General features: G+C 42.7%; 1 protein-coding gene across 2 annotated transcripts in view; it reads right to left on the bottom strand.

Annotated features, from left to right (window-relative positions):
* The window catches only part of MYO5C (myosin VC), a 65616-nt gene that overhangs the window by 20848 nt on the left and 26513 nt on the right, over positions 1-18255 (bottom strand). For both annotated transcript variants that reach the window (XM_087704174.1, XM_087704173.1), the window contains exons 17-30: positions 17533-17619; positions 17335-17446; positions 15017-15228; positions 14505-14670; positions 11863-12009; positions 10594-10758; positions 9871-9964; positions 8040-8103; positions 6112-6292; positions 4583-4676; positions 2859-2922; positions 2681-2761; positions 702-882; positions 312-405 (exon numbers count right to left, since the gene is read on the bottom strand). In XM_087704174.1, coding sequence (XP_087560300.1) covers positions 312-405; positions 702-882; positions 2681-2761; positions 2859-2922; positions 4583-4676; positions 6112-6292; positions 8040-8103; positions 9871-9964; positions 10594-10758; positions 11863-12009; positions 14505-14670; positions 15017-15228; positions 17335-17446; positions 17533-17619 — 1742 coding nt within the window. The remainder of the gene's footprint in view (positions 1-311; positions 406-701; positions 883-2680; positions 2762-2858; positions 2923-4582; positions 4677-6111; positions 6293-8039; positions 8104-9870; positions 9965-10593; positions 10759-11862; positions 12010-14504; positions 14671-15016; positions 15229-17334; positions 17447-17532; positions 17620-18255) is intronic.

Genomic DNA, 18255 nt, shown 5'->3' with positions numbered 1-18255 from the left:
TTTTGATTTCACCTCTTGGGCTAAGAGAGTAACCAACGCAAACTCATCTGGACAGTTTCCATGCCTAAGTAGGACTTGAACTTGGGACTCCCTCTTTTAGGTCAGGTCCTTGACCACCAACCATTCTGGCTCTTGAGTGGAGAGGGAGGGGTTGGCAGGACATGCAAGATGCCATCCCGGCTTCTATGAAGTCAGCATGCCAGAAACGAAAACCGTGGCTGATCTTATGCACACCCCTCGCCTCGATTCTCGTCCCGCCAGAGTAGAACATCCATGGCAAAAAAATAATAATCCCCCGTTGTGCAAATTACCGTTTTTCTTGGCAAGTTCATCTTGAAGACGATTCTCAAGATCCAGCTTCTGCTTCTCAAGCTCAGAGATCTGCATCTTAAGGTCGGGCATCATCTTCAACCAAAATAGGAATAAGAGAAAACTCCGATAACTATGCTGTTCCCCTATTTTTATGATGATGATTATAACAACAACAACAACAACAAAATAAAAATGGCTTTCTCCAGTAATTGTTATGCACTTCCTTTGAAGCAAAGAAGACCGCGGTTTTGACGGGTCACGGCTCCCAACAGGGATCGTAAATTGAGGACTACCTGCAGCCACACCTGGTTTTGCTACCTGCCTACCTGTTTGTATTTGGAAGCCATTTGGTTCTAGAAGAGATTTCTAAGTTCTACCGTAGCCCTCACCATGTTCTCGGAGGTCAGCCTGGCAACTTGGAGACGGATGCATTCATTGGTGTCGTTTTCCTCCCTGAAGAGCTTCTGCAGCTGGGTGATTTCTTGAACCAGGTGGTTTATTTTAGCATTCAGCTCGTCTATCTCCCTTTCGTAGTTCTCCTTCTGATCCTGGAAATGCTTTTCCAAAACTCTGCAGGAAGGGCAACAATTAAAGAGCGTATAAGAAACTGGAGCGCTGCAATAATGCAATGCTTAACTTTGCCAAGAGCAAAAGAAATCCAGGAAAAAAGATATTTGACAATCAATTTTAAAAAAATCTGTTAATAAGGATAAAACTTTTTCAGATGAGATAGAAATTTAGGCCAATTGTAATTCTGACATGATTCTTGTTACACCTTTGCGGATTACTGAATACTGATTTGACACTAATAATGGTTTTGATCTCTTTGGGACACAGCAATAATGTAATGTTACTTCAATGTTTTTACTTGGTTTTATACAGCTTGTAATCTCTAACCCCCTTTATTTTCTTGTTTCTTGTTTCTTTTCCACTTTATCTGTACTGTGCTTTCAACAGTCTATTAAATAAAAGGGATATTGTTTAAGAAAAGCATCCAATTCAAGCTTATTCCCTTCCATAATGTGTGCGCAGAAGAATGGATCACTTCCTTTGTTAATTAAACTTCAGCAGTCTTTCTAAAGGTTTAGGACAGTGGTTCCCAAACTTGGCAACTTTAAGACTTGTGGACTTCAACTCCCAGAATTCTCCAGCTAGCAGAGCTGAGCTGGCTGGAGAATTCTGGGAGTTGAAGTCCACAAGTTTTAAAGTTGCCAAGTTTGGGAACCACTGGTTTAGGAGAAGGTTTAGAATTGAAGGGCAGTCGTAAAAGATATGGGTAAATAAGATGAAATAATGAAAATGAAATGTAATAATTATGAGTAACAATACTATGTCTATTTGTATTGAAATGTATGATACTCAAGTATCACACCTTTCACGCATTGATATGTATAAACAAGATAAAATAAAGAACTTGACAAAAAAAGGAGCAAAATCTCTGTTTATCCATGGCTTCTGCTCTACTGTCATTCCTATGCTAAGGGAGACATCCACTTTTAAACTTGAAGGGCATACCCTCACTCTACTAAAAGTTCATACGTTACTGCTATAGAGCAATACGTATATCTGGCAGCTTTAGGACATGTTAACTGATATCAGTGTTGTGCCTCCATAATTCCTACCCTTATGTGACTCAAGACTTTTATCCCAACTAAGATATGTTAAGTATATTGATATGGAAGCATAAATACCATCAACATAGAATGGAGTTTGCTCAGAAGCTGAAATACACCAAGTGAAGGAGAGAAAGAGTGGGAAGCAGAGGAGAGAATAGCAATAGCAATAGCAGTTAGACTTATATACCACTTCATAGGGCTTTCAGCCCTCTCTAAGTGGTTTACAGAGTCAGCATATCGCCCCCAACAACAATCCGGGTCCTCATTTTACCCACCTCGGAAGGATGGAAAGCTGAGTCAACCTTGAGCCGGTGAGATTTGAACCACCGAACTGCAGATAACAGTCAGCTGAAGTGGCCTGCAGTACCGCACTCTAACCACTGCGCCACCTCGGAGAAGAAAGATAGGAAGAGAGGGATAGGAGAGAGGGTAAGGGGGGAAGATGAGGAGGATAAGGAGGAGTGGAATGAAGAGAGAGGAGAAGGAGAAAGGAAGGGGAAGTAGAGTAGGAAAGGATGATGGAGGGAAGAAAGGAGGTAGGAGAGAGGCAGAAGAAAGAGGTGTATGGAGAGCAGAAGAGCTAATAATAGGTTTTTATCTTTCTGGGCGTTGATGGCAAGAGGAACTGATGTAATTACTACTTAATACAGTAGGATATTGGCTATGTACTAGTATACATGTGATTATATGTTATGAAAATGGAAAATAAAAAAGTATATTTAAAAAAAAAAGACTTTTATCCCAAAGCTCACCGTGTGGCTTTTTTCAAGCCTTCATAGGCAAACCAGAGTTCGCCGTCTTCATTCAAGTGTTGTAGGTCTTCAAGAGACAACCTGAAGACAGAAAGGATAGGGGAGGTTGGGAGGAAGATCTGTGAAGAAGAACTGGAAGCCGCTGCATTTTGGAAAGCCAACAGAGACAGACCAGTACCTGCTCCTGACGTCGGTAAAATCATAACTTTCCAACAGTTGCTTTGTAATCTCGGACATCTTCTCTGAAGGAGAGAGAAAAAAGAAAAGTTGCAAGCATGTTGACTTTCTACTTCGGATTCATTCACATCCAGCAACGTTTTTCAAGGGAGGATTTACAGTCACAGACCTTATCTGGCTTGGAGAGCTGCCAGGCCGATATCTGCAAAACTTGGCACGGAGTCTTGGAGAGTCACGAACCAATGAAGTGAACTAATTGTCTCCTGCAAACTCCACTCCCCTTTCGCTCCTCTTTTCTTTCATCTGGGAGGGGCCGTTCATCGTCCACCTGTGGCCTTACTCCCAAGTCGACCCCTGTTCTTTAGCTGTTCCCTTCGTCTGGCAGCTCTGCACATGCACACACTGGAAACAGGCTCCAGCTGTTCATCTGCCTGACTGATGTCTGACTCTGAAGGCAGCTGATAATTGTCAGACGGCCCTGGCCCCCTCTCTGCCTCCGACACAGAGCCCTCATCGGAGCCTTCCCCAGACTCCAGGACTGGCCCATGTTTCTCCCCAACCTCCTCACTCTCCGAATCTGCTGCCAGCTCCACTGGCCACTGGTGGGACACAACATTACTGATCAAGTTTCACTTGATAGCTACAAATCAGCTTCATCTCGTTTCTGCCTTCCATATTTACTAGAATTGCTTTTCTGGACTCCGTTCCCCTTGCCTTCCATTTCCATTGCATGCTGGCTGGGGAATTCTGGGAGTGAAAGTCCAGACCTCTTAAAATGGCCACAGTTGAGTAATACTGATCTAAGGAATTCTGGGAGTTGAAATCCCATCAAGTTGGGAAAAGCTGCTGTAACTAAGAACATCTATAATCTACAGATGTTCCCATCATATCCTTCACAAAGTAGTCACACTGAAAGCATTTTAAAAAGGTAAAGGTTCCCCTCGTAATATGTGCTAGTCATTCCCGACTCTAGGAGGTGGAAGCCGAAAAGCCAGCGCTGTCCGAAGACATCTCCGTGGCCATGTGGCCAGCATGACTAAGCACCGAAGGAGCACGGAACGCTGTTCCCTTCCCACCAAAGGTGGTTCCTATTTTTCTACTTGCATTTTTTACATGCTTTTGAACTGCTAGATTGGCAGAAGCTGGGACAAGTCACGGGAGCTCACTCCGCTAGGGATTTGAACTGCTAAACTGACAACATTTCTGATCGACAAGCTCAGGGTCTTAGCCACTGAGTCGCCAGTTATGTTGTGAGTTGTGTTCTTTTTAATCCGCTGTTTTGTATTTTAACTTTTGGGAATTTGCTTTTAAACTGTTTTTATGTAAGCCGCCCAGAATCCTCCGGGATTGGGCGGCATACAAATCTATTAAAACTTAAACTTAACTTAAACATCCCTGAAACCATTTTATATCCCATTACTTCAGATTATTCAGTCAGGAAATAGTCTTGAGGAATGCTGGTTTTGAGGTTTTGCCAATTAATTCTCCCAGTTTCAACCCCGTCATTTCCCTTTTTAAATATTCCCTGTGAAATGACTGAGGCGACACTGAAGACACAACACCTCTCGTTTTTATGCACAATGCCTCTGTATTTCCAGAGTCTTCGCGTAAATGTCCACGGATGAGTTCAAGACGGCAGGCTATATAATTGCAGCACTTGGACTGTGAAAATTTCCATTTGCCAGCACATTTTAATTATGGGAATGAGTGATGTTTTCCAATTACCTCTCATTTCACGCTTCTGGAATTGTAGCTGCTTCTCCGCATCCAGTTTCTGGATCTGAAGGAAGTCTATTTCTTTTCGCAATTCAGGGATTGTCTGAGTTCATTAAACAATGATAGAACGAGACATTGTTCAATGAGATGCAAATAACGAGGCAAAAGGAACAATAATACGATAGCCACAATCCCAAAGATACAATGACAGCCAGTAATTTGGAATTATGTTTACGTTTTAGGGTTAATTGGGTTTAGAGGATAGGATAGGATAGGATAGGATAGGATGGGAGGGGATGGAATATAAATATAAATAATTTATATATAAATAATAAATATAAATATAAATATAAATATAAATATAAATATAAATATAAATATAAATATAAATATAAATATAAATATAAATATAAATATAAATATAAATATAAATATAAATATAAATATAAATATAAATATAAATATAAATATAAATATAAATATAAATATAAATATAAATATAAATATAAATATAAATATAAATATAAATATAAATAATATAAATATAAATAATAATATAAATATAAATATAAATATAAATATAAATATAAATATAAATATAAATATAAATATAAATATAAATATAAATATAAATATAAATATAAATATAAATATAAATATAAATATAAATATAAATAAATATAAATATAAATATAAATATAAATATAAATATAAATATAAATATAAATATAAATATAAATATAAATATAAATATAAATATAAATATAAATATAAATATAAATATAAATATAAATATAAATATAAATAATATAAATATAAATAATATAAATATAAATAATATAAATATAAATATAAATATAAATATAAATATAAATATAAATATAAAAAGAGAATAAACAGAGTTGGACGGGACCTTGAAGGTCTTCTAGTCCAACCCCCTGCTCAGGCAGGAAACCCTACACCCCTTCAGACAAATGGTTATCCAACATCTTCTTTAAAACTTCCAGTGTTGGGGCATTCACAACTTCTGGAGGCAACTTCTGTTCCACTGATTAACTGTTCTAACTATCAGGAAATTTCTCCTTAGTTCTAAGTTGCTTCTCTCCTTCATTAGTTTCCACCCATTGCTTCTTGTCCTGCCCTCAGGTGCTTTGGAGAATAGCTTGACTCCCTCTTCTTTGTGGCAACCCCTGAGATATTGGAAGACTACTATCATGTCTCCCCTGGTCCTTCTTTTCATTAAACTAGACATACCCAGTTCCTGCAACCGTTCTTCATATGTTTTAGCCTCCAGCCCCCTAATCATCTTTGTTGCTCTTCTCTGCACTCCTTAGGTAGGAAGCGTAGGGAAAGAGTAGCAAAAATAAGAATAAAATGTGCAGCACATGAATATAACAATAAGTATATAAGAGTAACAATGCACAGCGTATGAAACCAGGAATTTGAGTAAAGTAAGAAGCAATCCCAAATTAATATCCATCTATTTCATTTCTTAAATCTATGGAGATTCTTAATCATGTCTTCATTTCTTATCCTACCTTTATTTGTTTCGAAAGCTCATCTATTTCTGTTTTTAAGTCGCCCTGAGCTTGTTGCATTTCTTGAATCCGATTTTGCAGCCGAGCATTTTCCTCTTTGAGAAGCATTATTTCTGCAGTGAGTGACTCAATCCTTTTTTCATAATCTTGTTTTTGGCTCTGGAAACTTTTCTCCAGTATTCTACAAAGATTCAGAAGGACATCCTCATCTCTCTACAATTCTACACGTCTAAGAAACAAGTCAATTACAGATGTGCAATCTCTCTCTCTCTCTCTCTCGTATATCTGTTTGTGGCATATAACAACAAGGTGAAATACATGATTTTTTTTTTTAAAGTCGATAATAAAGGAACAGAAACAATAAAGCAGCAGCATTACACACGCATAACTTTCACTCCTTTTCTTTCAGCACCCATATTTTAATCAGAAGACGTGTATCACGTGTTTCTCAATGTTGATGTGTGGACTTCAACTCCCGGAATTCCTCCTGCTGGCTGGGGAATTCTGGGAGTCGAAATTCACGCATCTTAAATTTGCTGAAGTTGAGAAACACTGATGCAGAGGTGGGTTGCTACAGGTTCGCACCAGTTCAGGCGAACCGGTAGTAGAAATGGCGACTGGGTCACCGAACTGGTAGGGACGGCAGGTTTGCCGAGGTGGCGCAGTGGTTAAATGCAGCACTGCAGGCTACTTCAGCTGTCTGCAGTTCGGCTGTTCAAATCTCACCAGGCTCAGGGTTGACTCAGCCTTCCATCCTTCCAAGGTGGGTAAAATGAGGACCCGGATTGTTGTTGGGGGCAATATGCTGACTCTGTAAACCGCTTAGAGAGGGCTGAAAGCCCTATGAAGCGGTATATGTCTAATTGCTATTGCTATTGCTATTGCCATGCCCCCAAATGGGTTCCCTGGTTTCCGCAGCATGTTTTTTGACATTTTTAATGTTCTGTGCATGCGCGGACCTATTTAAAGGCAACTGCACACGCACGCAGAAAAAACCGGCAGTAACAATGGCAGAAATCACCCTGCACTGATGTATATGCCAGTAATTTTGAAAAAAGAAAGAAAAAAACCCACTATCTTCAAATGACAATCCTTTGGAAATCCAAGGAGCGGCCTTATTCTAACACTGTGAAATTGAGGCACAAAGCTCATATAATTATTAAGTTGTTGGCAAATAGTCCTTCCACAGGATTACAAAGTGATTCCAGAAATCTCCAAAGTTGTATTGGGATTGCTCCCTCTGGAGATCTGGAACTATAATAGCAGGCCTTGTTAAAGACTTTTAATTTCTAAATTTATTTTCTAAATAAGGTAAAGGCTCCCCTCACACGTATGTGCTAGTCGTTCCCGACTCTAGGGAGCGGTGTTCATCTCAGATTCTAAGCCGAAGAGCCAGCGCTGTTTCAAAGACGTCTCCGTGGTCATGTGGCCTGCATGACTCAAGGCTGAAGGCGCACGGAACGCTGTTACCTTCCCACCAAAGGTGGTTCCTATTTTTCTACTTGCATTTTTACTTGCTTTCGAACTTCTAGGTTGTCAGAAGCTGGGACAAGCAACGGGAGCTCATTCCATTCCATGGCTCTAGGGATTTGAACTGCCAAACTGCCTACCTTTCTGATATCCAAGCACAGCGACTTAGCCACTGAGCCACCACGTCCCTCAATATTTTCTAAATAGGGTTGCGTAAATAGCTTATATAAAACAGCCTAATTATCCTTTGTAAACTTTCCCACGACTGGAGAGACATGCTATCTTTTTTTAGGATTGACCTTGTATTTTTAGAACTGAGTATACATACTTCCTCTTCATACGTCCTACTTAAATGAATACGTCTTCACTCTTTTTAAAATTATTAACTTTCTTTGCAAACAAGAAAACCAATGCTTGTAACAAAGAGGCAATTTGAAAAAAGAAGTTAAATTCCGTACATTCGTTGTTTTTCCTCCCTTTGAACGTCAGAGAATAATTGCTGCGTCAAATTATCCAGTTTAACTGAAAGAAAGATAATACTTACATTTAAAAAAAAAACTTTTCAGATAGCGTAGCATAATTAAAATGAAGCCAGATGCAATTTTAGAGACGATCAAGCAAAGCTTACAAGTTTAATTTTATCTGAAGTAAGTTTACACAGCAGGTCAACAATGGACAGGAGAGACATTACAATTTTTACAAAAGCCAAATCAGTACTTATCATAAAGTGAATTTAATTTTAAAGCATTAAAGTTGTTGCCTTCCAGTTATACTGATCTTAAAATTTATATATCTGCCAACTATCATAGAAAAAGGCATTTGTTTAGATGAGGGGTAGTCAATCTTTTTATACCTACCGCCCACTTTTGTATCTCTGTTAGTAGTAAAATTTTCTAACCGCCCACCGGTTCCACAGTAATGGTGATTTATAAAGTAGGGAAGTAACTTTACTTTATAAAATTTATAATGCAGAGTTACAGCAAAACCCTTCCGCCCACCATGGAAGCTGAAACGCCCACTAGTGGGCGGTAGGGACCAGGTTGACTACCACTGGTTTAGATAAACGTCAAGATAATATTAAACATTTTAAAGCATGGTTATAAGAACATTTTGTATTGTGAATATTGTGTCCTTTGAGCTCTTTTTTAATATCTCTTGTTCCTTTATTACAGGTTATTATATTACAAATCTAGGCAGCATACTGAAAAGCAGAGACATCACCCTGCCAACAAAAGTGCATCTAGTCAAGGCGATGGCTTTCCCAGTTGCGATGTATGGCTGTGAAAGTTGGACCATAAGGAAGGCTGAGCGCCAAAGAATGGAGGCCTTTGAACTCTGGTGCTGGAGAAGACTCCTGCATTGAGTCCCTTGGACTGCAAGGCCATCCAACCGGTCAGTCCTAGAGGAGATCAACCCTGATTGCTCTTTAGAAGGCCAGATCCTGAAGAGGAAACTCAAAGACTTTGGCCACCTAATGAGAAGGAAGGACTCCCTGGAGAAGAGCCTCATGCTAGGAAAGATGGAGGGCCAAAGAAGAAGGGGACGGCAGAGAATGAGGTGGCTGGATGGAGTCACCAAAGCAGTCGGCGTGAGCCAGTGGTGGGTTGCAGGAGGTACGCCCCAGTACGGGCATACTGGAGCCTGCCCGGAGCACCGGGTACCATTCTGGTACAGTGCTCCAGAGACCCCACCTGCCCACCCATCGTCCTTACCTGTCTTTAAACTCTTCGGAGCTTCCACGCACAGTGTATACAGAGCCTGCGCAATGCTCTGGCGAGCCGCTGGAACATCAGGGAGGCTTGCGGAGACGTCGCTGTAGGGTACGGCGCAAGCGTGCGCTGCGTGCATCTATGCACGCATTGTGCGTGTTCATGTGGCGGACGCCGGGCCCATTTCAACCGTACTAGTTGCAACAGGATCCAGAACCCACCACTGGTGTGAGCTTAAATAGACTCCAGAGGATGGTAGAGGACGGGAAGGCCTGGAGGAACATTGTCCATGGGGTCGCAATGGGTCGGACACGACTTCGCAACTAACAACAATTATATTTTTAGGCTCGTGGTCTAATCTTTGCTTTGTAAGCCCAAAGTCTTAATTCATATAATATAAGAACTATAAACCAGAGTTTGCAAGGCAGAAAGATAGGATTCACTCAACCCCCGATGCCAAAACTGTGTTTGTGTTCAATATTCTGGTTGGTAAATTCTGCTTTATATTATTGCTTATTACGAAGCCAGTATGAAAATATCAAAGTAGCAACTAATTCTCAGAATAAGAGAGCGATCACACCTTTCATTTCCTCGGTTTTCTTTTGAAGTTCTTTCTCCAGCTTCTTCTTCTCTTCCTGTAGCCCCAAGTTATGCTTTTCAAGTCTTGAGACTCTCTAAACGGAGAAGATAAAGCAAGAAAAGTGTGGGTGAGAATTCATTTATTTTAAAACCATTTATTTTCTCTGCATGGCTGGCTGAATCGCATTGCTCACAAGCCGATTTTTTTTTAATATTGTTTCTTTTTTCTTAGCTATATAAGTTATGCTCTGGCTTCTCTTCAGACCGTATAAATCTTTTCACCTTTTACAAACTGATTTTCTATTTTGTTATACAGACAGTCCTTGACTCACGACCAAAATTGAGCCCAAAATTTCTGCTGCTAAGTGTGAGATTATCTGTTCAGTAGCTTGTGCCGCATTTTAACGACCTTTCTTTCTTCTGTTGTTAAGTGAATCTCTGCACTTGTTAAATTAGTGAAATAATTGTTAAGTGAATCTGGCTTCCCCATTGACTTGTCAGGTGGTCGCAAAAGGGGGTCATATGGTCCCCGGGACACTACAACCATCATAAATGTGAACCAGGGTCTGAATTTTGATCACAATACCACGAGGAGGCCGCAATGGATGTTAAGTACGAAAAATGGTCATAATTCAACTTTTTTTCTGTGCCCTTGTAACTTTGAATGGCCATTAAATAAACTGTTGTAATTCCAGGACTACCTGTATATTCTCTTATGCCTCACCTGTTCGTTGCCCATCCTGTTCTTCCTTTCATTTTCTTCCGATATTTTTCTCTGCCCGGTTAATTTTTCAACATCCTGTTGAAGTTTTTGAATGGTGTCTATATCACTGGAGTGACTTGAAGCAAGGATGGCCAGCTTTTCCAACAAGCTATGATTTTCCTTATTCTAAAACCAGAGGGGAAAAAAGCATCTATTAGGCAAGATAAGGGACACGGTGGCTAAGTGGCTAAGACGCTGAGCTTGTCGATCAGAAAGACTATAATAAAACGTTTTATTTGGGAATTAAAGGAGATGTTTATAGATCTTCCTTCCTTCTGAAATTCATGACCATTTCTGCTTACAAGGAATTATCTGTGATCCCTTGGAGATCCCACTCTTATTTGATCTGGTGGGATCCAGCCAACTCGCGGCCAAAGAATCTTAAATCTAAAAATTACAGATATGCCTTGTGGCTGTTCCACTGATCTGTCCTGGGAATGAATGCAACACTTTTCCTTTTTATATTTTCACTGCTCTTATGATTGACCATAAGGGACGCAGTGGCTCAGTGGCTAAGAGGCTGAGCTTGTCGATCAGAAAGACTATAATAAAACGTTTTCTTTGGGAATTAAAGGAGATGTTTATAGATCTTCCTTCCTTCTGAAATTCATGACCATTTCTGCTTACAAGGAATTATCTGTGATCCCTTGGAGATCCCACTCTTATTTGATCTGGTGGGATCCAGCCAACTCGCGGCCAAAGAATCTTAAATCTAAAAATTACAGATATGCCTTGTGGCTGTTCCGCTGATCTGTCCTGGGAATGAATGCAAGACTTTTCCTTTTTATATTTTCGCTGCTCTTATGATTGACCGTAAGGGACGCAGTGGCTCAGTGGCTAAGAAGCTGAGCTTGTCGATCAGAAAGGTCGGCAGTTCGGCGGTTCAAATCCCTAGCGCCACATAACGGAGTGAGCTCCCGTGACTTGTCCCAGCTTCTGCCAACCTAGCAGTTCGAAAGCAGGTAAAAACGCAAGTAGAAAAATGGGGACCGCCTTTGGTGGGAAGGGAACAGCGTTCCGTGCGCCTTCGGCATTTAGTCATGCCGGCCACATGACCACGGAGACGTCTTCGAACAGCGCTGGCTCTTCGGCTTTGAAACGGAGATGAGTACCACCCCTAGAATCGGGAACGACTAGCACATACATGCAAGGGGAATCTTTACCTTTACCTTAGGCAAGATAAATAAAAATACACTCGGTTATTGAACGAAGGTGCAACGTCTTAGCTACCTGTTCTTCCAGTTTTTTCTGCAGCCGCTGGACCCTGTACGAAAGTTGGATGTTCAGGACGAAACGGCGAATGCTCTGGAACCGGCGTCTGGCCAGCCAAGCCCGGGCGTACTTCTGGAGGATTAAAGCTTTCTGTTCTTCAAGCATCTTTGTAAGAAAATTTATTTATCAAATTTAGGAACCGCTGCCTCCCTTGCGGAGCAGGTGAGTAAACAGACAGCATCCCTCCTCATTTAATAAACCCCCTGTCCAGGGAATAGTTGACTAATTTGATTAAGCTGTAAATAAATTCATCTGCAAAGACTGTATTTATTGTCACTTATAGGCCGCCCTTTTCCCTGAGGGGACTCAGGGCGGCTTACAACTCATGGGAAGGGAGTGCAAGACAGAACGTAAAATAATATGTGGGTACAAATAAAAATAGCAATAAAACACAACATTCATTCAACATTCGGGTGGGGTGTATGAAGATCTTATCCCCAGGCCTGACGGGATAGCCAGATCTTAAGGGCTGTGTGGAAGCTCTGGACTGTGGTGAGGGTGCGAATCTCTACGGGGAGATCGTTCCAAAGGGTCGGAGCTGCAACTGAGAAGGCTCTCCTCTGCGTAGTCGCCAGTCGGCACTGACTGGCGGATGGAACTCGGAGGAGGCCCACTCTGTGCGATCTGATGGGACGAAGGGAGGTAATCGGCAGAAGGCGGTCTCTCAAGTACTCAGATCCACTACCATGGAGGGCTTTATGAATGGTAAGTAGCACCTTGAAGCGCACCCGGAGATCAACAGGTAGCCAGCGCAGCTCGCGAAGGTAACAAAGGGAGCAAGTAAAGGTATGGAAAATACACTGATCCCTAAACACAGGTGGCAAAGGCAATAGTAAGTTTCAATAGCAGTCGGTGGGAAATGAAAAGTACAGTGTTATGTTCTTACTTATGGCTGCCCTATGGAACGATCTACCCCCAGAGATCCGGACCCTTCCCACTCTCTCGGCCTTCCAAAAGGCTACTAAAACCTGGCTATACCGGCAGGCCTGGGGCTGTTGACCTCACGAATGAGGTCCAGCCCCGCCTAGATTGAGTGCATGATGTGTCTTTTTTAATTTGCTTCTCTTCTCTTTTTAATTTTTTTACTCTTTTAGAGATGTATTTCTGTAAGCCGCCCGGAGTCCTTCGGGATTGGGCGGCATATAAATTCATTAAATTTGAATTTGAATTCCTCAGCGACACTTCACATCACACATAACAGAATGACAGAGTAACGGAACTGGAAGGGACCTTGGAGGTCTTCTAGTCCAACCCCCTGCTCATGCAGAAAACCCTACACCACTTCAGACAAATGATTACCCAATCTCTTCTTTAAAACTTCCAGTGTTGGAGCATTTACAACTTCCGGAGACAAGTTGTTCCACTGATTGATTACTCTTAACTGTCAGGAAATTCCTCTTTAGTTCTAGGTTGCTTCTCTCCTTGATTAGTTTCCATCCATCTTACCTTCAGGTGCTCTGGAGAACAGGTTGACTCCCCCTCCCTCTTCTTTGTGGCAGCCCCTCAAATATTGGAAGACTGCTATCATGCTACCCCTAGGCCTTCTTTTCATTAAACTACCAGACATACCCAATTTCGGTTCCACCACAAAACCGCGGTAGACTAAAGCGCGTTCGACGAAAGCGCGTACATGACGTCATCACAGCGTGATGAAAACAGCATGCTGTGATCGGTAAACTTAAAATTAACGCGTAAATCTAAACCTAACCCCCCCAAACCTAACCCTAAACCTAACCCTAAGCCTAACCCTTAATCTAACCCTAAACCTAACCCTTAACCTAACGCTAAACCTAACGCTAACCCTTAACCTAACCCTAAACCTAACCCTAACGCTTAACGTAACCCTAAACCTAACCCTTAACCTAACCCTAACCCTAACCCTAACCCTAACCCTAACCCTAACCCTAACCCTAACCCTTACCTTTATGTGAATCGGCTTGCTTTAAAAGCGCTTTTTAAAGCGCCCTTTTTTCTCCGCGGTCGTTTTTGTCGCGCTGCTGATGACGTCACGTACGGGCTTTAATCGGGCGCGCTTACCTATTGGTCTCCGGATACGCTTCAAGGTGCTAGTCGTCACTTATAAAGCCCTTCATGGTATTGGACCTGGGTACTTGAGAGACCGCCTGCTGCCAATTACCTCCCAAAGACCCATTAGATCCCACAGATTAGGCCTCCTCCGGATTCCATCTACTGGCCAATATCGCCTGGCTGAAGGCGGAGGGCCTTCTCTGTGGCTGCTCCGGCCCTCTGGAACGAACTCCCCGCGGAGATTCGGACCCTCACCTCCCTCCAGGCTTTCCCTAAAGCCGTTAAAACCTGGCTGGGCCGGCAGGCCTGGGGTTGACGAGTTCCCTTCGCCCCCTCGAATTGTGTGACTGTTGATTGTTTTTAAATTCTCTCTGTATCTTGTTTGTTGTGTTACCTTGTTTGTTTCTACCCCCCCCCCCCGGGTTTGTTAGCCGCCCTGAGTCCCTCCGGGAATAGGGTGGCATATAAATGCATTAAACCTTCAACCTTCAATTTACTTTTGGTTGCTATTTGGAACCCTGACATATGAAACATCAATGATGGGTCCTTGGTGAACTTCAATAAATTGTTACCTTCCTGTATTTCTTCCTCGCTAGAAATCCTCGAGCGAAGGCCTGGATCGTCAAGGCAGCCACACGGATGAGTTGGCAAAGTCTACGCACTAAGTACCCTCGGCTGTATTTCTGGATGACTATGGCAGCCCAGGTTTCCTTCAGGGCCCTGGCGGTTATAGCTTTCCTGGAGGAATAAGATGTTGAGTAAGTGAAAGTCTTCCTTGAAGACACCTTCTCAAGAAGGTGCTTTCTACCCAACCGTTATCGTTTGGATCTGTCTCATGGATCTAACCCGGAGGAGGGGGGCGTATCTCCAAACTTGGCAATTTAAAGACTTGTGGACTTCAACTCCCAGAAGTCCCCAGCCAGTTGAGGAATTCTGGGAACTGAAGTCAGCAAGCCTTAAAGTTGCCAAGTTTGGAGACCCCCTCATCTAACCTAGTCAATGGCTTATTTTGCTACCAAATATGTCCGTTGGAAAGGTCTCCATTAATCCATGAAGGACCATCTCCATTGCTCCTGGCAAATACCGTACAGTCCTCTCTCCGCGGAAGTATTGCTGTATGATGATTGCAGCTTGTCTGACACGGAGGAACTTCTTCCTTTGAAGCCAACCTCGGATGTTCTTCTGGACCATGATGCATGCTTGCCTCAGTCGATCTGACCGGACTTTTTCCAAATAGGCAACCTGCCCTGCTCTGAAAAAAATCTTTGTCCTGCCAAATTGATATTGCCTTGGATCCTGGAGGGAAAAATAGAAAAAGAAATCAGAGTCATTTATGAGAAGATAAGACCCTATAAGTAACCCTAACCCTAACCATTCAAAGTTACACAGAAAAGAAAATATTAAATATATACATATATATCTAAGAGCGAGACATAAAGCGAGGGGAAATATAATTAGGATAGATTACCTAAAGTAAGGGAATAAGAAATGATATCAAATTATATTTGGGTTTGCGGAAATACCATCCCAAGGAAACATAAACTGAGACCTGAAAGAGACACCTACAATAATAGAAAAAGAGAGAGAGAGGAGGAGAGGAGGAAAGGAAGATGGGGGAAAGAAGAAAGAAGTAAGGAGAGAAGGAAGGAAGGGAGAGGAAGAGAAGGAGGAAGGGTAGGAAGGGGAAGAGGAAGAGTAGGAGTAGGAGAAAGGGAAGGGAAGAAGGAAGGGAAAGAAGAGGAGGAAGGAAGAGAGAGGAAGAGAAGGAGGGAGGGTAGGAAGGGGAAGAGGAAGAGTAGGAGTAGGAGAAAGGTAAGGGAAGAAGGAAGGGAAAGGAGAGGAGGAAGGAAGAGAGAGGAAGAGGAGGGAGGGTAGGAAGGGGAAGAGGAAGAGTAGGAGTAGGAGAAATGTAAGGGAAGAAGGAAGAGGAAGGAGAGGAGGAAGGAAGAGAGAGGAAGAGAAGGAGGGAGGGTAGGAAGGGGAAGAGGAAGAGTAGGAGTAGGAGAAAGGTAAGGGAAGAAGGAAGAGGAAGGAGAGGAGGAAGGAAGAGAGAGGAAGAGAAGGAGGGAGGGTAGGAAGGGGAAGAGGAAGAGTAGGAGTAGGAGAAAGGTAAGGGAAGAAGGAAGAGGAAGGAGAGGAGGAAGGAAGAGAGAGGAAGAGAAGGAGGGAGGGTAGGAAGGGGAAGAGGAAGAGTAGGAGTAGGAGAAAGGGAAGGGAAGAAGGAAGGGGAAAGGAGAGGAGGAAGGAAGAGAGAGGAAGAGAAGGAGGGAGGGTAGGAAGGGGAAGAGGAAGAGTAGGAGTAGGAGAAAGGTAAGGGAAGAAGGAAGAGGAAGGAGAGGAGGAAGGAAGAGAGAGGAAGAGAAGGAGGGAGGGTAGGAAGGGGAAGAGGAAGAGTAGGAGTAGGAGAAAGGTAAGGGAAGAAGGAAGAGGAAGGAGAGGAGGAAGGAAGAGAGAGGAAGAGAAGGAGGGAGGGTAGGAAGGGGAAGAGGAAGAGTAGGAGTAGGAGAAAGGTAAGGGAAGAAGGAAGAGGAAGGAGAGGAGGAAGGAAGAGAGAGGAAGAGAAGGAGGGAGGGTAGGAAGGGGAAGAGGAAGAGTAGGAGTAGGAGAAAGGTAAGGGAAGAAGGAAGAGGAAGGAGAGGAGGAAGGAAGAGAGAGGAAGAGAAGGAGGGAGGGTAGGAAGGGGAAGTGGAAGAGTAGGAGTAGGAGAAAGGGAAGGGAAGAAGGAAGGGAAAGGAGAGGAGGAAGGAAGAGAGAGGAAGAGAAGGAGGGTAGGAAGGGGAAGAGGAAGAGTAGGAGTAGGAGAAAGGTAAGGGAAGAAGGAAGAGGAAGGAGAGAAGGAAGGAAGGGAGAGGAAGAGAAGGAGAGAGGGTAGGAAGGGGAAGGGTTGGAGTAGAAGAAAAGGAAGGGAAGAAGGAAGGGGAAGAAGGAAGGAAGTAGAGAAGGGAGGGAGGGAGAAAAGAAAGGGAAAATGAGGTGGTGTTACAATAGGAAAAAAAGGGGATGGTAAATAAAGCAACCCAAATTGTATATTATAACCTGTTAAATGAAATAATAAATGTATAAGAATGACAAATGCAAAGAAGAATAACAATTATGTGAATGTATGCTTAAAATGGTATGAAAGAGAATTTAAAAAAAATCTTAAAAGAAAAAGAAAGTTACGATGGATGGATCACACACCCCCAAAAGCTATTTATGTCCTGTTTGGGAGGTTACATCAACCACACACACACACACACACACACACACACACACACACACACACACACACACACACACACTCTCCGTCGTCATATAATCACATTTTAGATGCTTGCCAAGCTAAATGGCCAATTACAGTGTCTCGTGGCCATTCCTTCCGCCCACCTACAACTAGTGATGGTTAGTTAGAGAACTCCTGACCTGGATTAGCCGCTGCAGAACCATCTTGCAAATGTGCTTCTTGTCTGTTAGAGAAAGTTCGCTTTGAGACATGAGAATGCTGTAACGGCTGTAAAACTCAATGTAAGTCCACCTGTCAAAGGAGGAGAACATTGGAATCTTTCAATCAAGGAGACGAGAGAGTCAACCTTTTGAAGCCCGAGAGGCGTCACGCCATACCTTGACGGGTAGCTCTGAGAGCTTATACGAATGGTTTCTAACACCCCACATGCTCGTAATTGCTGGACTACTCTTTTGGAGTCGAATCTAAAGAAGAAGGAAAACAAGAACCACAAATGATTTCGGTTGAATTCAAGGACCAATGTGTCCTTTTAGAAGCTACGTATCACATCCAGTGGTTTCAATAAGGAACAGACTAGGAGCCAATGGTTGATTGTGGATACCGTGGTTAAATAAATAATTTTCTCGTGAAGGAGGGATATGCCGTTTTTACATTCCAAGTCCCCAGGGGTGGGATCCTGCTGGCATTACTGCCCATTCACCATGCAAAATTTTTTGCGCACAGGCGTTTTACTTTGCTGGTAAGCACACCAAAGACGTGCTCCGTCTGCGCAAAACATTAAAAAAGGAAGAAAAATAACATTTCTGCAATGCAAATTGTTCTGCGCATGCACAAAAACAGGAATCAAGATGGCGGTGCCGTAGGAGAACTGGTTCAAGGGCATAGCAAGCCTGGGTCACTGCCGGTTCCAGCAACCCTGGCCACCAAATTACTACCGGTTCAGCCAAACCAATCCAAACCGGTAGGAACCCACCTCTGGATCCTGCCTGTTTTAATGATCGGTTTGGTGATCGTGCGTTTCGGGCGTGCCCCACACGTGCGCTCAGTTTGAAGAAAACCTACCTTCCGCGTTACTTCTGGGGAGTAGCAGAGTGGAGGCA

Source organism: Thamnophis sirtalis, unplaced genomic scaffold (assembly GCF_051295495.1).
Source record: "Thamnophis sirtalis isolate CommonGarterSnake01/CBP01778 unplaced genomic scaffold, rThaSir2_p1.2 scaffold_2, whole genome shotgun sequence".
Classification (NCBI taxonomy): Eukaryota; Metazoa; Chordata; class Lepidosauria; order Squamata; family Natricidae; genus Thamnophis; species Thamnophis sirtalis.
The sequence above is the reverse complement of the archived record's forward strand: the minus strand, read 5'-3'. Positions and strand labels throughout refer to the sequence as shown.